At 54.6% G+C, this 18,470-nt stretch overlaps 1 protein-coding gene across 1 annotated transcript in view; it reads right to left on the bottom strand.

The window, feature by feature from the left end:
- Positions 1 to 18,470, bottom strand: part of NFKB1 (nuclear factor kappa B subunit 1) — a gene marked incomplete at both ends in the record, with an annotated part of 65,391 nt that overhangs the window by 21,933 nt on the left and 24,988 nt on the right. Inside the window, one exon of the mRNA XM_084251980.1 lies at positions 10,372 to 10,520. Within this exon, the coding sequence (XP_084108106.1) occupies positions 10,372 to 10,520 (149 nt within the window). The remainder of the gene's footprint in view (positions 1 to 10,371; positions 10,521 to 18,470) is intronic.

Below are 18,470 nucleotides of genomic sequence, written 5' to 3'. Positions count from 1 at the left end.
TGGAGGATGCAGAATGGAGGTTGACACAGGGGTCCTGATAAGCGTCTGGGCGGCACAGGAGAAACAATGCCTCCACCTGCGGGACCTACAGGCCTCGCTCCCCTGCAGCACAGCAGGACTCAGCGTGCACCAGCCACCTCCTTGGCAGAGACCATGACAGGCATCTGCCCAGCACTGTGTGCCTCAGTTTCCATAAAGCATAAAATAAGGGATGAAAAGTTACAAAGTTGATGATACCTACAAACCCAGAGAGCCAAGCTCGCAGCGAGCCCCAAAGCACAAGAGCTACATAGAAAGTCGCACTAAGGCTCACCAAAGTCAAACTGCTGAAGACTGCTGAAAAGCAGACCAAGAAAAACCTACCCACTGTGTGCAGAGGAGCAAAGCCAAAGGCAACAGGCGGCTCTGGGTGGAAGGAGGCGGCCTGCGGGCCCAGGGCCAGCGTTGTGAGAGAACACACCCGAGAACACTGTTACCCCACACAATGCCGCGCTGTCAAAAGCAGAGTTTCAAGACACGCAACAGCTGGAGTGGACCAGCAGCGGGGCGGTGATGCAAGAGGGAGGATTTAGGCAGAAGACAAAGACAACAGACAGGACTCTTGACCCGGGAGAAGAACCAAGCAGCACTGCACACATGAAAGGCTGCTTTCCTTGTTTACAGGTGTCTTTAAAAGGTAATCGAGTATTTAAAGCAACAAGAAAACATGTATCGTGGGATAAACTCTGAAACAACAGCTAAAAAGGCAAAGATGTACAAACTGAAAAGGAGCAAGAAAGCTACGTACACAAACCCTCCATCCAGAGGCAGAAGAGGAGGAGAAGGGGGGGGCGAGGAAGAGGCGGGCGAGCAGAAAACAAAGCGCAGGACGGCGGGTGATGTGCGCACCCGGCAAAGCCAGCCTCTGTAAGTCCCGTGTTCAGATCACCGTAGCTCCACCCTTCGCCATGCCACTGACCCCGGCCACAGCCACATCGGTCATCACTGGAAAAATAAATGGTCTCCACACCCCGAGTAAGAGGCGGTGCCAGACTGAACGTGCTGTGGGCAGTCTTTGAATAGGAGGACACAGAGGGGAGAGGTGAGCTGGAAACGAGCTCCAGCGAGCAGCAGTCAAAAGGAACGGAAGCAGCTGTATGAGCTCGGCTGAGGCAGACTGGAGCGGAGAATATCACCAGAGATGGAGGAACATTTCACGATGAGGACACACGAATCCCAAATGTTCATAATTAAAGAACTTAATGAAAGCACCTAGTAAAAGAACTTCACGATGTAAGAAGCAAAATCTCTTAGCATGAGGAGAGAGGGAGGCCTCGACACCCCTCTCTCATGCCCGACAGCGCATGTGCAGACACTCAGGACGGAAGCACGACTGACCCAGCGTCTAAGCCCGACGCCACCAGCAATCACAGAGCCCCATTCAGCTGGACCGCGGTCAGCATTTCTTTTTCTTAGCATGCACATGGACTATTTACCACATAAACGTGAATTATAAAACCATCTCACTCGATCTTAAAGGAGTCCAACCACACCGCGCTCTCACGACACCAGAACTACATGGGACATCCGTGACTGCCAGGTGGGTCCCGCAGCGATGGCTGCGGGGCGAGGCTCACAGGGCGAGCTCATCACATGGTTCTATTTTTTGTGTACATTTGAAGACATCTATAATACAATGTCAAAAGTAGAACGTTATTATTAGCACATGCCACAGGAAAAAAATGTTCATAAGCGTTACCATGACAGAGCGCCAACTCGAACCCCCACTTGGGAAACACGCGGCGGCCCCTGTCCCAGACGGTCGTCCCCTGGGCACGCAGCCTCACTGCAGCCCTGCGGTGCGCCCGCGCCTGAGAGGGGGACGCTTCCGAGCACGCACAAAGCGACCCTAGCCCTGCTGACGGTTCTGCCTTCAAGTGCAGTGTGGACGGGAGGGGACCTCCTCCCAACACACCAGCTCAGGTGCCAGCCAGTCCACCCCGTTCTGCCAGGACCCAGTAGCGGGGTCTACAGCTGATGTCAGTGCCAACACCACCTTCTACTCCAGGGGCGCCGGGTCCCCAGGACACCTCCTCAGGCCTCTGGGTTTGCTGGGCCGGCTCACAGAACTCGGGACCCTGCTCACTCACTGGTCACTGATGCATCACAAGAAGGTGGCTCCATGCGGGCAGGTGGAGGAGACGCCCAGGGCAGAGCAGGGACACGTCTATGCGTCTCTGGGCACCATGCTCCCAAGCTCCAACACCCACCAGCCAGGAGCTTGCCCAGCCCTGAACCCAGCTCTCAAGGAGGCCTCCTTCCGCAGGCAGAGCTGACCCAATCACTGGCACTGGCCCGAATCTCCACCACCCCCCCTCCACTGGGGTCTGGGGTCATCTCATTCCTGCTGTCACGTCCCTGGAAATGATCCCCTGCTTAGATGTCTCCCCAGTCACCTTACTGATCTAAAACGAAACACCCTTAACCCTCTCGATGCTTGAGAAATCCCCAGGGCTGCTGAGCCAGTGGCTGTGGGTGAAGACCAGGTATGCGTGAGAAACGCGATCATATCATGACCAAACCCGTAATTGCCATGAATCACAATAGCGAAATCAGCGAAAACTTCAATCAAACCAGATGTCCTTCAGGGTGGCTGGGCACCCGCAGCCCTTACCGGGGATGAGTGGCCGACACGCACGCAAGCACGCAAGCACACAAGCTGTACGCAGGGGGCCACGCAGAAGCCACACCGGCTGACACCATTTGCATTGACCAAACGGTGTGATTCTGGAAAAGGCAAAACCAACGGAGAAGCAGCAGAGCCGGTCACGGAGAAGGACTTGACCCCGGAGGGCTCATGGGGGCTGGGGGAGCCCACAGTGAGCATGGTGATGAGTATTTCTCAAAATGCATACAACTTTACACTTGAGAGAGTGCCTATCAATCCTACAAGCAAATGGACCAAAAAAGACGGTAGGAACAGCTATATTTATATATCAGGTAAAACAGTCTTCAAACTAAAAAAGGTAAAAAGAGACACAGATGGTCACTACTTCATGATTGAGGGTACAATACATGAGGAAACTATAACATGCAGTCACCAAATGAAGGAGCATCAAAATATATCAGACAATTATTATCATCTCTGAAAACAGACATCAGAGAAAACACAGATGTAATAGGAGACTTCAATACCCACTCTCACCAATGGATAGATCAATGAGATAAAAAATAAACAAGGACACTAGAGCCCTAAATAAGGACCTAGATAGACCTCATGGGCTTAGCAGAGAGCTATAGGGCACTGCATCCCAAAAAAATCTGAGTACACATTTCTCTCAAGGAGCACATGGATCATTCTCCAGGATTAATCACGTATTGGGCCACAAGGCAAACATCAACAGATACATTAAGATCCAAATCATTCCAACTATCTTCTCTGACCATGAAGGCATCAAACTAGAAGTAAACCTCGAAAAGAGGGCGAGGAACTCTCCCACTTCACGGAGATTGAAACCCGCACTACTGGAAGGCTACTGGATAAATGAGGAGATCAAAGAAGAATACTTTGAGACAAATGACAATGAGGACATAACTTTCCAGAATGTATGGGACACAGCAAAAGTAGGAATAAGAGGAAAGTATTTAACAATACAGGCTCACTTCAAGAAAGAAGAAAGAAATCAAAGAAATTACCTAATCTCATACCTCAAAGAACAACAACAAAAAAACCCCACAAAAAACCCAAAGAAATAAGGAAAAATAAAAATCAAAACAGAAATAAATGAAATAGAAATTAAAAAACAATCAAAAGATCAATGAAACCAAAAGTTGGTTTTTCTGAAAAATAAAATAGGCCTCTAGTGAGGCTCACAAAGGAAAAAATGGGAGAAAACACAAATAGGATCATAAACAAGAGAGGAAAAATTACAACAGACTTTGCAGAAATCAAAATAATAATCAGAGACTACTATGAACATATATATGCAAACAAGGTCAATAATCTAGAGGAGATGGACATATTCCTAGAACTATATAATCATCCAAAGCTACATAAAGAGGAAATAGAACACCTAAACAGATCAATTACAAGCAGTGAAATTGAAACAGTAATCAAAGCACTCCCCAAAAACAAAAGCCCACGGCTTCACAAATGAATTCCACCAAACGCCCAGAAATGACCTAGTGCCTATCCTACACAAACTCTTTCAAAAAATTGAGAAAGAGGGAATACTACCAACTACACTCTATGAAGCCAACATTTCACTAATACCAAAACCAAACACACAAAAAGAAAACTACAGGCCAATCTCCCTAATGAAAACAGATGCAAAAATACTCAATAAAATCCTAGCCAACAGAATCAAACAATGCCTCAAAAGGATAATTCACCACAACCAAGTGGGATTTATTCCAGGGTCACAAGGATGGTCCAACATCCAAAAATCAATTAACGTAATCCAACACATCAACAACAAGAAAAATTAAAATATGATATAAGATCCTATCAATAGGTGCCAAGAAAGCATTTGACAAATTTAAAAATCTGTTTACGATGAAGGCCCTTGAAATTCTTGGGATAGAAGGAACATACTTTAACATAATAAAAGCCACATATGACAACCCTCAACCAGTATCATTCTCGATGGTGGAAAACTGAAAGCTTTTCCTTTAAGATCTGGAACAAGACAAGGCTGTCCCCTCTCACTAATGCTTTTCAGTATAATATTGGAAGTCCTAGCCAGAGCAGTAAGGAATTCAAATAGGAAAAGAAGCATCACTATTTGTGGAAGTAGGATAATATACATAGAGAACCCTAAAAACTCCACAGAAAAACTAATTAAAATAATAAACCAGTTTAGTAATAATAAACCAGCTTAGCAGGATACAAAATCAACACAAAAAAAATCAGTAGATTTCCTATATGCAAACAATCAATCTGAAGAAGAAATTAAGAATACCATCCAATTTACAATTGAAATAAAAAAAAATACTTGGGAAAAAACCTAAGAAAGGAGGTGAGTAACCTATATAAATAAAATTATAAAACACTGTTAAAAGAAACAAGACAGAAAGAAATGGAAAGACATTCCTTGCTCATGGATTGGAAGAACTGACATTATTAACATTGCCATCCTACCAAAAGCAATTTACAGATTCAATGCAATCCCAATAAAAACTTCAATGACTTTCTTCAAAGAAATAGAACAAATACTGATGGAATTCATATGGAACTACAAAAAAAAAAAAAAACTCAAAAAGCTAAAGCTCTCCTGACTGAAAAGGAGGAGACTGGAAGTATCACACTCCCAGACTTCAAACTCTACTACACAGCCACAATAATTAAAATAGTATGGTACTAGAACAAAAGTAGACACAGAGACCAATGGAATCGAATAGAAAACACAGAAATAAAGCCACACATCTATGGACAACTAATCTTTGACAAAGGAGCAAAGAATATTCAAGGGAACAAGGATAGTTTGTTCAATAAATGGTGCTGGGAAAACTGGACCACCACATGCAAAAAAAATGAAAATAGATCACTACCTCTCACCATGTACAAAAATCAACTCAAAATGGATAAAAGAACTGGACATAAGACCTGAAACCATAAAATATATAGAAGAAAATATAGGTAAAACACTCCAAGACATACATCTGAAAAACATATTTAAAGACTCATCACCCACAGCAAAGAAAGCCAAGGAAAAGATACACACCAGGGATTACTTCAAACTGAAAAGCTTCTGCACAGCAAAAGAGACATTAACCAAAACAGAGACACCCCACTGATTGGGAAAAAATGTTTGTGCTCATACAACTGATAAGGGACTGATCATGAAGATCTACAAAGAGCTCATATGAATCAACAAAAACAATATAATCCAGTCAAAAAAATGGGCAGAAGAGCTAAAAAGACACTTCTCCAAAGAGGAAATGCAAATAGTCAATAGGTATACAAAAAACAGGTTCAATATCACTTATAATCAGGAAAATGAAAATCAAACCCACAATGAGATACCACCTTACACCAGTGAGAATGGCACATATTTAAAAAAGTAGCAACAGCAAATGTTGGCGAGGATGTGGAGAAAAAGGAACTCTCCTGCACTGCTGGTGGGAGTGCAAACTGGTTCAGCGACTATGAAAAGCTGTCTGGAGGTTTCCCAAACTACTAAAAATGGAGCGTCCATATGACCGAGCAATCCCACTCCTAGGGATCTACCCAAAGGACACAAACATTGATTTAAAAGGACACCCGCACACCTATGTTTACTGCAGCACCATTTATAACAGGTAAGATTTGGAAACAACACAAATGCCCAAAAATAGATGATTGGATCAAGAAGATGTGGTCTATGTATGCAATGGACAGTATACTACTCAGCTATCAAAAACGATAAACTCACGTCATTCGCAGCAACATGGATGGAGCTAGAACGGTTTATGCTTGGTGAAGTAAGTCAGAAGGGAAAAGAAAAATATTGATGGTTTAACTTATCTAGGAGGAATGTAGGGGAACCAAATAAAGGATCAGGAAAAAACAATAATAAATAAACACCAAAATTAACAGGCAACTATAAATCAGAGACACTGCAGGGGCGGTGGTAGGGGGAGCAGAAGGGACTATGGTGATGGTGAATGGGTGGTGGGAATTTTACAGGGATGGTACCTGAGAGCAGAAAGCAAATATCCTACAAAAATGAACAATAATGTAAAATACATATAAATAATTAAGAACAAACGGGAAAAATAAAAGTGAATATCACAATATTTAAACCATACTTCAAACCAGACCAAGTCTGAAAATTGAAGGCTAGCACGGCTACTCATGGGGCCGGGGCTGTATCCTGCTGCTGACCAGACGCCACATTCACCTGAGCACATGCCTGTACTGAGCACCTACAACAATGTAGCTGCTGGACCTGCCAGGAACCCCCAGACCCAGAACCTTGGGGTGAGGCTTGTGGCGAGGACTGAACAGACCCACCATAACCCTAAGTGCCGAGGTCTGGAGGGCTGGTTCCCAGGCCAGACTGCTTTGCATGCCAGGCTGCTTTGCCCGAGGCTTCTGTGTGCTCCAGCAGAGCTGGGGTCCCAGGGCACTGGGGGACACAACAGGACCAAAGCCTGTGTACTGGGAAGCACAGCAGGACAGGAGCCAGAGGTACTGGGGGGCACAGCAGGACAGGTGGGGGCACAGCAGGACAAGAGAATGTGTACTGGGGGATACAGCAGGATAGAAGCCTGGGGCACAGCAGGACAGGAGCTGTGTACTGGGGAGTACAGCAGGACAGAAGCCTGGGGCACTGGGGGGCACAGCATACAGAAGCCTAGGGCACTGGGAGGCACAGCAGGATAGGAGCCTGGGACACGAGGGGTTCCAAAGCAGGACAGGAGCCTGCAGCACTGGGGGGTCCACAAAGCATCCCCACTGGCCTATCATCCTCTCAGATGCAAACATTGACTTTTGCGGGGCTTAAAGCCAGCCCTGGATCACAAGACACACCTTATGTGGAGGCTGCAGATTTCCAATCTCAGTCCGTGCTTTGTCCAATTTTCTCAAAACTGCAGCTTCTCCACATGTGGAGGCTGGGCCGCGCGCGTGTGGGCCCCAGCAGCAGCCAGGTGGGGTCGCACGTGCTCACAGCGGCCTGCCCCGAGGGGGTCCTAGCACTCACATCTCGATAACTTGGGGTGCAGGACGTGCTGGGGGTGTGACGACCATTTAGGAGGGGGTGCAAGGTAGAGTCAGGTGATACTGTTTCCACTGAACGAAAGTTTTAAAGAAGTAGAATGTTCTGATATTTCAGGTCAAAACTGCAACACTAAACTGAGACACTTTTAAGAGGGCAGGCATTGAGGGCTAAGAAAATAGAAAATCAGAAATGGCCAAAAAGTAACTAAAGAAAATTGAAAAGACAAACCTCCCAAGTTAAAGCCATAAGCCCCATCATGGTGACCCAGTTGCCTGAAGCTCTAACTTAATACAGATGTCGTACCCTGAAAACAGCAGGGAAATGTGGGGGCAGGCTAAGAGCAAAGTAGGGAGCAGAGCAAGGGAGGGGGCTGCCGCCCTGGGAGGTCAGCGTTACTTGTTCTCTCAGTGCCTTCCCGGGGCCTGCTAAGGGGTGGAGCGGCCGAGCTGAGGCGGAGGGCAGGCTGTCCGGCTCCCTGCTCCCTCCGTTTCAAGCCCGAGGAGAGACTCAGTCCTCCTGAAACTCCCTAGAGCTGTGCTCGCCCTCAAGCCAAGGGGACGCAGCACCGCCCAGGAAATCCACGCGGGGCAGGCCTGCCCACGTGACTCTGCCATACTGGCTCTGTTGTCAGGCTGGATGCTAGTTCAGGCTGAAATAGTGGAGATCCAAGGGGCCTGGAGACAGATTCTGTGGCTCAAACCTCAGACTATAAGGGAGGAAATTAAAGCCCAAAGCAGTCCCAGCAGTCGCCTGGGCAGCCCCACTGTTGACAGCAGAAGAGCAGGAAACAGAATTCTGCTTTCAAGGCTGCCAGAATATTCTACCTACTGAAAACCAACATGTTCTGACATTAAAAAACTAAAAAAAAAAAAAAAAAAAAGGTCAAATGAATCACGCGAGAATACGGTCTTTTGGAAAACAGTTTAAGTAAAGGTTTCTCAGTTAAAAATCAAGCGACAGCAGATCAAGATGCATCACAGAGCACTCAGGGCCAGGAGCCCACGGGTCCAGCTAGTGTGGTCCTGGGGCCAGAGGGAGGAGACCAGGACATAAGAACAGAGACACACTGCAAAGCACCCAGGAAACAAAGCCCAATGGTTTCTGCGCCCACAGTCTCCCAACGCTGAGAGGCTGGGGTGCCCGTGCGAAGGCAGTGGGGCCCATGGGCCAGGAGGCAAGCCCAGACTCCTGCTGTGTGAGGCCCGCCCGAGCTCCCGAGAGCAGCACAGGCCAGGGCGTCAATGCCGGGACAGCCCCACACGCAGTGCCCCGAGAGAGGGACACGCTCATCCCCGAGGACCTGGACCGCCCACCCAGGCAGCAGCGGGGGTCACGACGACCATTCAGGGCTCACTTCATCCAGACCTGACACCCAGCAGGCACACCTCATGGCTTTTACGAGGCTCAGGAGTACTCCCTGACGCAATCCTCAGCGGCAGCAGACAGTGTAGACAGCCCCGCTGCCACCACCCAGAGCCCCAGCCTGTCCGCCCAGATGTACAGCCCTTGTGGAGTGAGGGAGGAGCGTGCTCTCTGGGCACCGAACCCTGCAATCCAACGTCCTGCCAGACATGGAGTGGACTACACCCCGCAGCGGGCCCCAAAGTAATCACCCATTAATTCCCTCTAAAATCCCGACAGATTGCTCAGCCAACCACAGGGGCGCCACAGGAGACAGTACACTGGCAAGTTCCATAGCAGCAGACAGTAGCAGCTCTGAAGGAAGGGATTATCCCGCAGGTAAAGCAGGGCCACAGGCAGAAATGCTTCCAACTGACAGCAGGGGGCGGGGGCGCCCATACCCCTGCCGCACCCCTGTGCTCCGGCCTCAAGGGGGGCCGGGCGCTGTCACCCCCAGCCTCTCTGAGGGCGCCCCACCCAGAGAAAGCTCCTCCGAGCCCCCCTCGTCACCCGGTGCCTCCCTCCTTCTAGCCTTTGTTCTGTCATCAGAAGGATCAGGTTTCAGTGGCCTGGAAGCTCACTCTAGGTTTTCCACACTTGAATGTCTTCACAAAAAACAGAGAAACTCCAAGGAGCACGAACGTTCACCAGGAACTTGGATCTTTCCCAGAACCCCAAGCCGGAAACGCCGCCGTCAGCTAAGAGCTGACGTAAACAAGCCCTCCCTTCTGAGCAACAGCGCAGGTGGACTGCGGTCTCAGCATGCAGTGACCTGCATTAGAATATTCTAGTAATCTTGGAAATAAAATTAATTACAAGGGTCTTACTTCTCGCAGATCGACTTTATTTCCGCGACACCTCACCCATTCCACGTGGCGGTCCTCCCTGTCTGTACCACCTCTTAGTCAACCTGTCACCTTACACTTTCAGGTCAAGATGCATCCAAGCCCAAACGCGCTTGTGCTCCTTGGTGCCTTGACCCAAGCAGCACAGAAGCACAGGAGTATCCACCTCACCCCCAGCGGCCACTCACAGCCAACCACGCTCCCCAAGGAGCAGCGCTGATTTCCGCAGCCCTGGGGTCCCCCCTGGTCCTTACGTACTCCCAGGAGCAAATACTGCTGGAAGCCCACAAGTGCCCAAGAGTCAGGAGACCACAACTTGCCACCCTCGGCGACCGCGCTGGCGCGCGAGGGGCGGCTACGGAGGCAGCAGGGCTCGGCCCGCCACGGAGTCCCGCCAGCGCCCCCGCCAAGGCCCCAGGCCGGGAGGCCTGGCCCGCACTTACCCGACCACCATGTCCTTGGGCCCGGCCGTGACGGTGCAGATGCCGTCCTCGCAGTGCTTGCCCACCAGGCTGTGTGCGTGCAGGTGGGTGCTCTTGCCGTTGGTGACCAGCTGGACGATGACCTTCGCGGCCCCCACGTAGTTGCAGATCTGTACAGAGCACACGGCACAGGTCAGACAGTGGTCACGCAGCTCACAGATGAGCAATGGCAGCACGCTACCGAGGCGACACAGCTGCGCACACACCACAGCGGCCAGAACGCGAGGCACGCAGGTGGGTGAGGTGTGCGGGCTAATGGCGGCTTCTGTGGGGACACGCCCAATGCAGCGTTGAGGAGAGCTAGGCGGGCGGTCCCTGCCGAGGACACCGCGAAGCCACGCTTCGTCCAAGAACACATCTTGTTAGGGGGAAGTGATGTCCCGAGCTCATCCCATACAGGCTTTGCGGACCCCACCCCACGCCAGGCTAAAGCCATCAAGACACGGGAAAGACAAATCCCGTCACCAGCAAGGGAGGGTGGCTGGGACCTGAGGGTGGAGTTGGGCAGCCAGGTTGGCTATAAAAAACCAAACACGTGGGCCTGGGGCTCTCTCTGGCTCGCGATCGCTCGCCTCCCGGCTTCACGGCTCCTGGCTGGCGGCCAACTCTGAGAGCGCCCTTTTGGGATTCCCGATCGGCGGATTGGGAAGGACTCATTTAAAACTTTGTCTCCCAGAGCTGTACATGTCCTCCTTTCCCCTTCCCTTGTCAATAAACCTTTTATGGACCTTTCGCGTGCGCCTGCAGTAGAGCATGGATAAGTCCTTTTAAGCGCGCGGGTGAGGACCCACAGTCAGGCACCCCGTTTTGTATCGGGGTTGCTCTACAACAGTGTGGCGCAGCAATCTCACCTGCACCGCACCACTATGTCCAGGCTTAAAAACCGGGTCAGAGGTGGGTGGGTGGCACGGGGGCCAATGGACGAGGGGCAGGAGAGCAGCGAGCAGAGGCCGTACCGGCCAGCACAGCCCCGAGGACACACCCCACTTGGCTCCTGACGCTGGACCCGACTCCGGCAGCCCACTGACTGGCCCCAAACCCAAGTCCCCGACTCCCGGGACAAAGTCGTCTCCTCACTTGAAGAGCTGCGCCCATTTTAGAAGGGGTGCTTAGGAGAAAAGCGGACTCAGCTGACGATGAGCGCCGCTCCTAACGTGGCCTCAGTGCCACCACCCGTACGCACTCGGCTCCCAGGCCAGGCTCCCCCCGTGGAGCCGAGCAGGCCACCTGCGCTCAGCCTCCGACGCGACACGAGGCCCTCCGCTCTCAACGGTGGGGACGCTGCAGGCTGCGGATGTTCACTCAGTCCTGACACCGTCCTCCGGGGGCGGAGGGGCCACCAGCGTCCTGGAGACGTCCTGGGCCAGGCGCCCGCTGCAGGTGTCTTCATTCAATTTGCTGAGCGACTCCCAACATGAACCCCAGCTACTTACTAGTTAAAAGGATGGCACTCAGAACAGCCAGATGCAGAGGTGACGGGTGAGGTGTGCCCTCTCTGGGGGCACCGTTCACAAATCGCCAGCCCGTCTCTGGAGCATCACGGAGGCCTGGTCCTGCAGGCTGACCAAACGAGCCCCGGGCCACTGAGCTCCATCCTCTCGCCCCTCTCTCCTCCCAGTAAATACGGAGTGGGCCGAGTGGGCCGGTCCTTGGTTTCCCTGGCAACCAGCCCCCACCCCGCCACAGGTGTTTCCCAAGGTTAATCAGAGCACTCCCAACCCTCAGGAACATTCCAGGGGCTGAAGACCTCGACATACAGGAACTGTGGACTTCGCTCATCCGAGTGGCCACAGCATGCGTGTCCCACAACCACGGTGTGGCAGGAAGTCCCTGTCGCTGCTGTCCCTTGATGACAACAGCAATACCAGGAGAACACCACGGCAAACACGGCACAGCCTGTGCACCCCTTCTCAAGCTGGCTCCCCCCACCAGGAAAGACCCCTAAGCCCCTTGTAGGGTAAGGTAAAAAAGCATCAGGCTTCTCTGCCCTCCGGCTAATAGGAGTGATGACGGAGGCCGGCGGTCCCGAATGCAGGCTGGACGGCGGCACCTGGAGCGGGTGTGGGCATGCGCAGATGGGAGTCACCTGGGCTGAGACTGGGCCGCACAAGGACGCCCGAAGAGCAGACGAGCAGAGAGAACGAGAGCGAAAGGGCAGCAGAGACACCAGAGATGGCCGGAGAGCCCAGGCAGAGTGAAGACTTGCTGGGGGCCGGGAGGCCCGCCGGCCTCCTGGCCCCCCAGCACCCCTGCCTGCCAAATAGATAAATCCAAATAAAAGACCGAAAAGCCTGAGGGCTCCGGGACTCCTCCTTTACCCCCTGTGCTCGGGTCACAGAGAACCTGCCCTGTCCCTTCCTGCCTTTACACCCCAAAGCCAGACCAGCGAAGAGACCAGACGCTCCACTTTCACTCTCCTGAAATCTACGAGGCAGGATCCTGCCGCGAACCCGGCCAAACCATGGACAGGCACCCTCTCCTCGGAGCCGCCGACCGGGACTGCGGAGTTTCCTGCGGACACGGGGCCAGAGAAGCTGCGCCTGCCAAACTCTGGGGAGCAGACAGAGCCCCTTCCCACCAGTCCCTCCCACAGAGCTGCAGGGGGTCACGTCCCACTGAGGCAGCGTTTATTAGTGTGTCCTCAGTTTCCCCCAGTCCAATCTCTTATTTCCAGAGTTGAGAAGGTGACAGAGAAGGGCCTGGGAGTGATGTCCCGCCCGGAACAAGCAGCAGGCCGGCCCCGAGGCTGCTCGTGCCAGAGGAGCGCGCTCGCAGGGCGCCCCGGCTCTGCGGAGTCTGGCCACCTCCAGCGAGCAGGCAGAGCACGGAACAGACAGGACCCTCTGGGTTTGGGGTGACCGAGCACTTCACGCCGTCTGTCCCTCTTCCAACAGGCAGCACGCGGCCTGGAATGCAGGTCCGGGGCGGGAGGTCTGTGGACCCCCTCCCCGCGGGCCCTCTGGGCTGCCGGGGCCAGGCCCTGCTGCGCTGTGGCGAACGCCCGCGCAACGTCCCGGCGGGCTGGCCGCCCTGCTCTGCAGTCGGGGCACGGGGCACGGGCACGGCACGGGGCTGACGGCTGACACGGCGGGCAGAGGCTGCTGCGGGGGGCGAAGGCCGTCTTTTCACCCGGGGTCGGCCAGCGAGCCGGATGAAGGCACGGGAAGGGCCCGGTCGTGGCGCCCGCGGGGCAGTCTTTGGAGAGGAAGAAAGCCAACCCCACGGGCCGTCCTCTCCTTCGGAGCACCTCGGCCCGCAGCGCCAGGACTGCAAGCCCCGCCCGGCGTAATTACATGGTCCGCGTTGGCGACGCGTTACTCCGACCTAGCCGCGGTTCACGCTTGTTCCTGGAACAGTGAGGATTCAAGCCCAGCTCGGACTCTGGCGCTGAGGCTTCATTTCCAGTCAACAGGGTCAGCGCCTGAGGTCAGTGCTCGCTACGAAGGCATGCTCCGGGGACTTCACGGGAGAGGACAGTGATGTCACGCTCCGGGGACTTCCTCACAGGAGCAGAGGGCCGCACGGCCATGCCAGTCACTTCTACTGCACTGCGCCCAGGAAAGCAGCCGAGTGAGGCGCACCGGTAAAGTCAGAGGCGTTCCGCCTGGTGGGACCCAGGGGACTGTGGCGAGAGCCCAGTCCCTTTGGAGACCTGGCCCAGGGGTGACCAGACACCAGCCCGGATCCGTGCACTCAGCCTCTCTGGGACAGGGAGGGTCCTCAAAAAGCCCTCTGATCGTCTCCCCGGTGACCCCAGGGCCTAAGGGGGCAGAATGAGGAACCGGGAGTCTCTGAGGTGAAGGGCATGGAAAGTCTGCCGGTGACTAACATCCCGCCAATCCAGTGGCCTGGCACCGCCTGGGGGCACAGAGACCACAGGGCAACGACAGGGAGGCCCCTGGGTTTTGTGGACTTTCCAAAACACAGACTGAAAGAAGAAAGCTGAAGTGGGGGCCAGAAAAGCAAGGACTCTATTCTCAGGTTGCTGGGACATGAAGATAATGGGGTTTCCTGAAAGGACACCAGCATACTCGGCACAGCTCCAGGGCGATAGAGAACGGGCTGCACTGGACTTGTAAATCACTGATTCTGTGGAGAATTCTGGTGACTTTTTCGCAGCCTCCCTGAATAGCAGTTTCCTTGAAAAGTAAGTTTATAGAAAGCAAGTGTGAAAAAGGGGCAAACCCTGAAAGCCAGCCCCCAAAGGGCAGCCTGAGCACACGTGTGTGGGCCTGCGGGAGGTCACCAGCTGGAGAGGTCACCAGCTGTGTGGCCACAAGCAGCGCCAGGGCCTCAGGTCCACTGTGAGGTGAACACACGTGTGTGTGGCATCTTCAGACCGAGGCCAGGGGACAGCGTGGCCCTCAAGTGCTCTCTCCCACCTTGAGAGGGGACACAACCACCTGGATGCGTCTGTGAAGAGGGTGGACAGGCAGCTGTGGAATCAGTGGCCACTTCAGACCACCCCTCCCCCTAGGGGAAGCCGTCTCCAGCATCCCTGCTCCCCCAGGCCTGGTGATGCTCCAGGAACAGCTGTGTGTGGAGCAGGGTCAGGGCCTGGACCTGGGGGAGGGGGAATGGGAGGGCGCAGGGAGAGCCTTCCTTCCGGGGCTTTACAACCCACTGACTACCTACCATGCACTAGATCCTCTTTTTGAGCAAGAAACAGAAGCCCAGGGTCTCGGGTTGGTGCTGAACTTAGTCAGAGGCCTCCTTTTATTTGAAACAACTCAGCCATGCTCTGGCCAAGAGTGTACGGGGCCTTCCACGGCGATCAAGAGAAGCAGTCTAGGATTTCCTGAGACTCAGACTCAGAGGTGTGCAGTCGCCGCTGAGTAAACAGTAGCCTGAGGTGGCAGAGCAGCACAAGTGTGCAGACGGGACAGGCAGCTCCTGTCTGCTGGGTCTTCCATGGGGCGACGGCAGTGAGGAGGGGGAGGGAAAGTGCGCAGTGTCCACAGGGAGCTCCAGGCTCTCTGGGCTCCAGGCCGCCTTCTCTGCCGCCCCCAGGCAAGCACGGCTGACCTCTCTGGACATCCTCATGTCCATGTTTACATTCCCAGCAGCGACACATTTGCCTCTACAGGCTGGACTTTGAGGGAGAGGGGAGTTAACACAGCACCCGACACTGCACGGGGTTGGCAGTGCAGAGGAAAGCCCTCCCTCCCACCCGGTGGTCAGCTCACTGGTCACCGCAGTGGACTGGTCACACTGTGAGCATGCAGCTGGCTCCTCGAGGCTCTGCGGGCAAGGTGGGAGAAAGTCCACGAGCGCACGCCAGACACGCCCATCACGCCTGTGCAGCCCACAGATGCAGGCAGAAGCCCGCTGTGAGACGCTAACCGTGGCCCGCCCACCAGGCGCTGCTGGGCTGTGACCTCGAGGCCCCTCTCCCGGCAGACAGGCAGGAGTGCACAGAGTCCTCACAGGCCTTCCCGGGGCAGACGTGGGCGGGGAGAAGCAGCCAGTCTTTGCAGCCCCTCATGACCAAGGAGCCAGGTAAGAAGATTCAGCAACAGGCACCGGCCTCTGCTGCTCTGCCCCCTTCTCCAAGGAGGAAAAAGACGTTCTGCAGCTCATCTTGGTCAGGCCCATGCAGAGCCAGAAGCCTCTCCTTCCAGGAAGAGTCACACTTCCTGTACAAAGTAACAAAGTCCCACTGTGCAAGTAACTCCAGACATGGGTTCCCATAACAGCTACCAGAGTCGAACCTGCCAGCTGGCTCCCAGGGCTCCTCAGTGAGATTCTCTCACGTCCGCCGAGGCTATACCTTCAGTTCACACAGCGACCTGCCCTGTGCGGGCGCCAGCTGAGGAGCCCTGGGGCTGGGCTCTGAGGCGAGGGGGTACCGAGGGAGGGCAGGGCTGCTGGGGAAGAGACAACCGGCCAAGAACAGCATGTGCAAAGGCCCCGTGGGAGTCAGACAGCCTCAGGGGCCTGTCTCCCTACCACCTGGGGCGGGTGCTTCCTCTTTTACCCTGTCCAGACCCGAGGCCCACCTCTTTCATTACATGCCCCTCACCACTTCAGCCCACAGACCTCCACCTCTTTTGTGGACATGACTGGAGGCGGGCAGCTCACTGCAGCAGTAGACGTGACGGCTGAGGGGTGACTGTCTTACCGAACTCTGGGGTACGGACCCCACAGTGCTAGCCGGTGGTGCTGACACAGGGAGGGGCGCGCTACATCAGCAGTACCCGTGACTACCCTGTGGGCTCACTGCACCCGCACCCTACGGGAGCTGAGTCCCTGACGAGGAAGCCACCACCTCCTCCCACGGCTGGAGACCCTGGAAGCCTCTGCACCCGGCTCTGTCCTCCCCAAGCCGCTGACCTTGCCCACTGCACTAGCCACACTCTGCTGGTCACTCTGCCTGGGGTAGGAGGTACGCCTTTGCCTGGTGTAGTCCTGGAAAGCCTGTCTGGTATTGTCGGTGTGTGGTGAGCTGTCAGGTGGCAGAGGAGCGCTTGTTCCCTTGCAAGTTTCCTTAAAAAAATAACCAGGCCACAGACATTGCTTAACCAGGTACTTACGCTCTGCTGGGCTGCGCGTCTGTTATAACACAGGGGAGGAGGGGGAGGGAAGGAGGAGGGCGCGGCAAGGGGGAGGAGGGAGAGAAAGGTGGGGGAAGGGAAGGGAAGGGGAGGGAGGGGAGAAGAGGGGAAGAAAAGGGGCGAGGAAGGTGGGGGGGGAGCAGAAGGGAGCAGAGAAGGGCAGGGAGGATGGAGAAGCCTTACAGTTAGGCCACTGCCTGAGCCTCCACTCCTGCCAAGGGGCAATGGTGTGAGCTCAGAGCCCGCTGTAGGCACGAGGCAGTGCCTGGCACATGGGTACATGCTCCCGGCACAGTCTCTTCTTATTGATAAAGCCCCCTCCACGCCCAGCCCGGGCCCCACACCCACCCCGAGCAGTCGGGGGTTGGCATTACCATCCCTATTTTGCAGATAAGGAAAGAGAAGTTCACACAGGTTATCAGTGGCAAGAGCCAAGGCGCAGAGGGCCTCCGGCTGAGCCAGGTGCCAGGGTCAGCGTGGGCTCTCCGGGGAAAGGGGGGCAGGCAGGTCTCTCCCAGCTGCTGCTCTCCCAGCACCGCTCCACTCCCCGCCTGCAGCACAACGCGGCTGCCCATCCGTACCCAGCCCTGCTCGCGTCGTCGGGGTGCTGCTGTCTTCCTACGACCTCGGGGCTCCTTCTCCACTTTGTCTTAAGCTTCCCTTCCATTACATCACACACAGCTGCTTAAAATCTTTTGTTTCTTTCAGACAACCCGGCGCGCGCCGCGGCAACCCCTGGGCCCGTGGCAGCTGCGTGTCTGCACGACCTGCCACCGCTGAGGCCTGCCCCTCCAGGCTGCACGGGAGAGGGCGCGGAGCGGCGATCCTGGCTTACAGGAGGACCCTGCGACAGACGCTTGTCAGCCAGCTTGGGCCTTGCTTTCTTCCTAAATGGAAAATCTAGCCTCGTAGTGTCCAGGCAGCCCTCCCCTCTCCGGCTCTTCCCCCCTCTCTGCTTGACGGACGCTCAACGTTCCTTTTCCAACCAAGCAGAAAGTATACAACGTCTGCTCCAGGGAGACCCGGCACTGACCACTTCCGGCGTCCCGGGGCCTGCCCCGCCCAGCGGCCCGGCTTGTTCTGCTGGCCCAGCCCAGTCAGGGCAGGCTGGGTCTTGTGCCTCCTGCTCAGGTGCTCCAGAGCGAAGCTGCAAGGCTGAGCGGTTAATACAAGGCGACTGGTTCGGTTATTGAGTGTTTAAATGATTCAAGTTTCCCACGACAACGGGGAAAGCCTCCAGACCTGTCACCTAAAGGCCAAGTCTGTGCAACAGCGGCCTGGCCTGGGGAGGTTGTCTAGCTCCCTCTGTGTCTCTCACGCCCCCACCCCCCGGTGCTGCCAGCAGCTGCCCACCGCTCTGGACCTGCAGTCCGGGGGCTCAGCTGTGTGCCCCAGGTTTCGGCCTGCTTGCGCGTCCCTGAGTCGCACAGACAAGCCCTCCCTCAGGGAGGTTTCCCAGGTCCCCTTTCGCCGTCCCCTGCTCCTGTCCGTCCCTGTGTCGGTGCC

This window comes from Talpa europaea (assembly GCF_964194135.1).
Source record: "Talpa europaea genome assembly, chromosome: 13".
Classification (NCBI taxonomy): Eukaryota; Metazoa; Chordata; class Mammalia; order Eulipotyphla; family Talpidae; genus Talpa; species Talpa europaea.
Note: the sequence above shows the minus strand (reverse complement) of the source record. Positions and strands in the feature narration are given on the sequence as shown.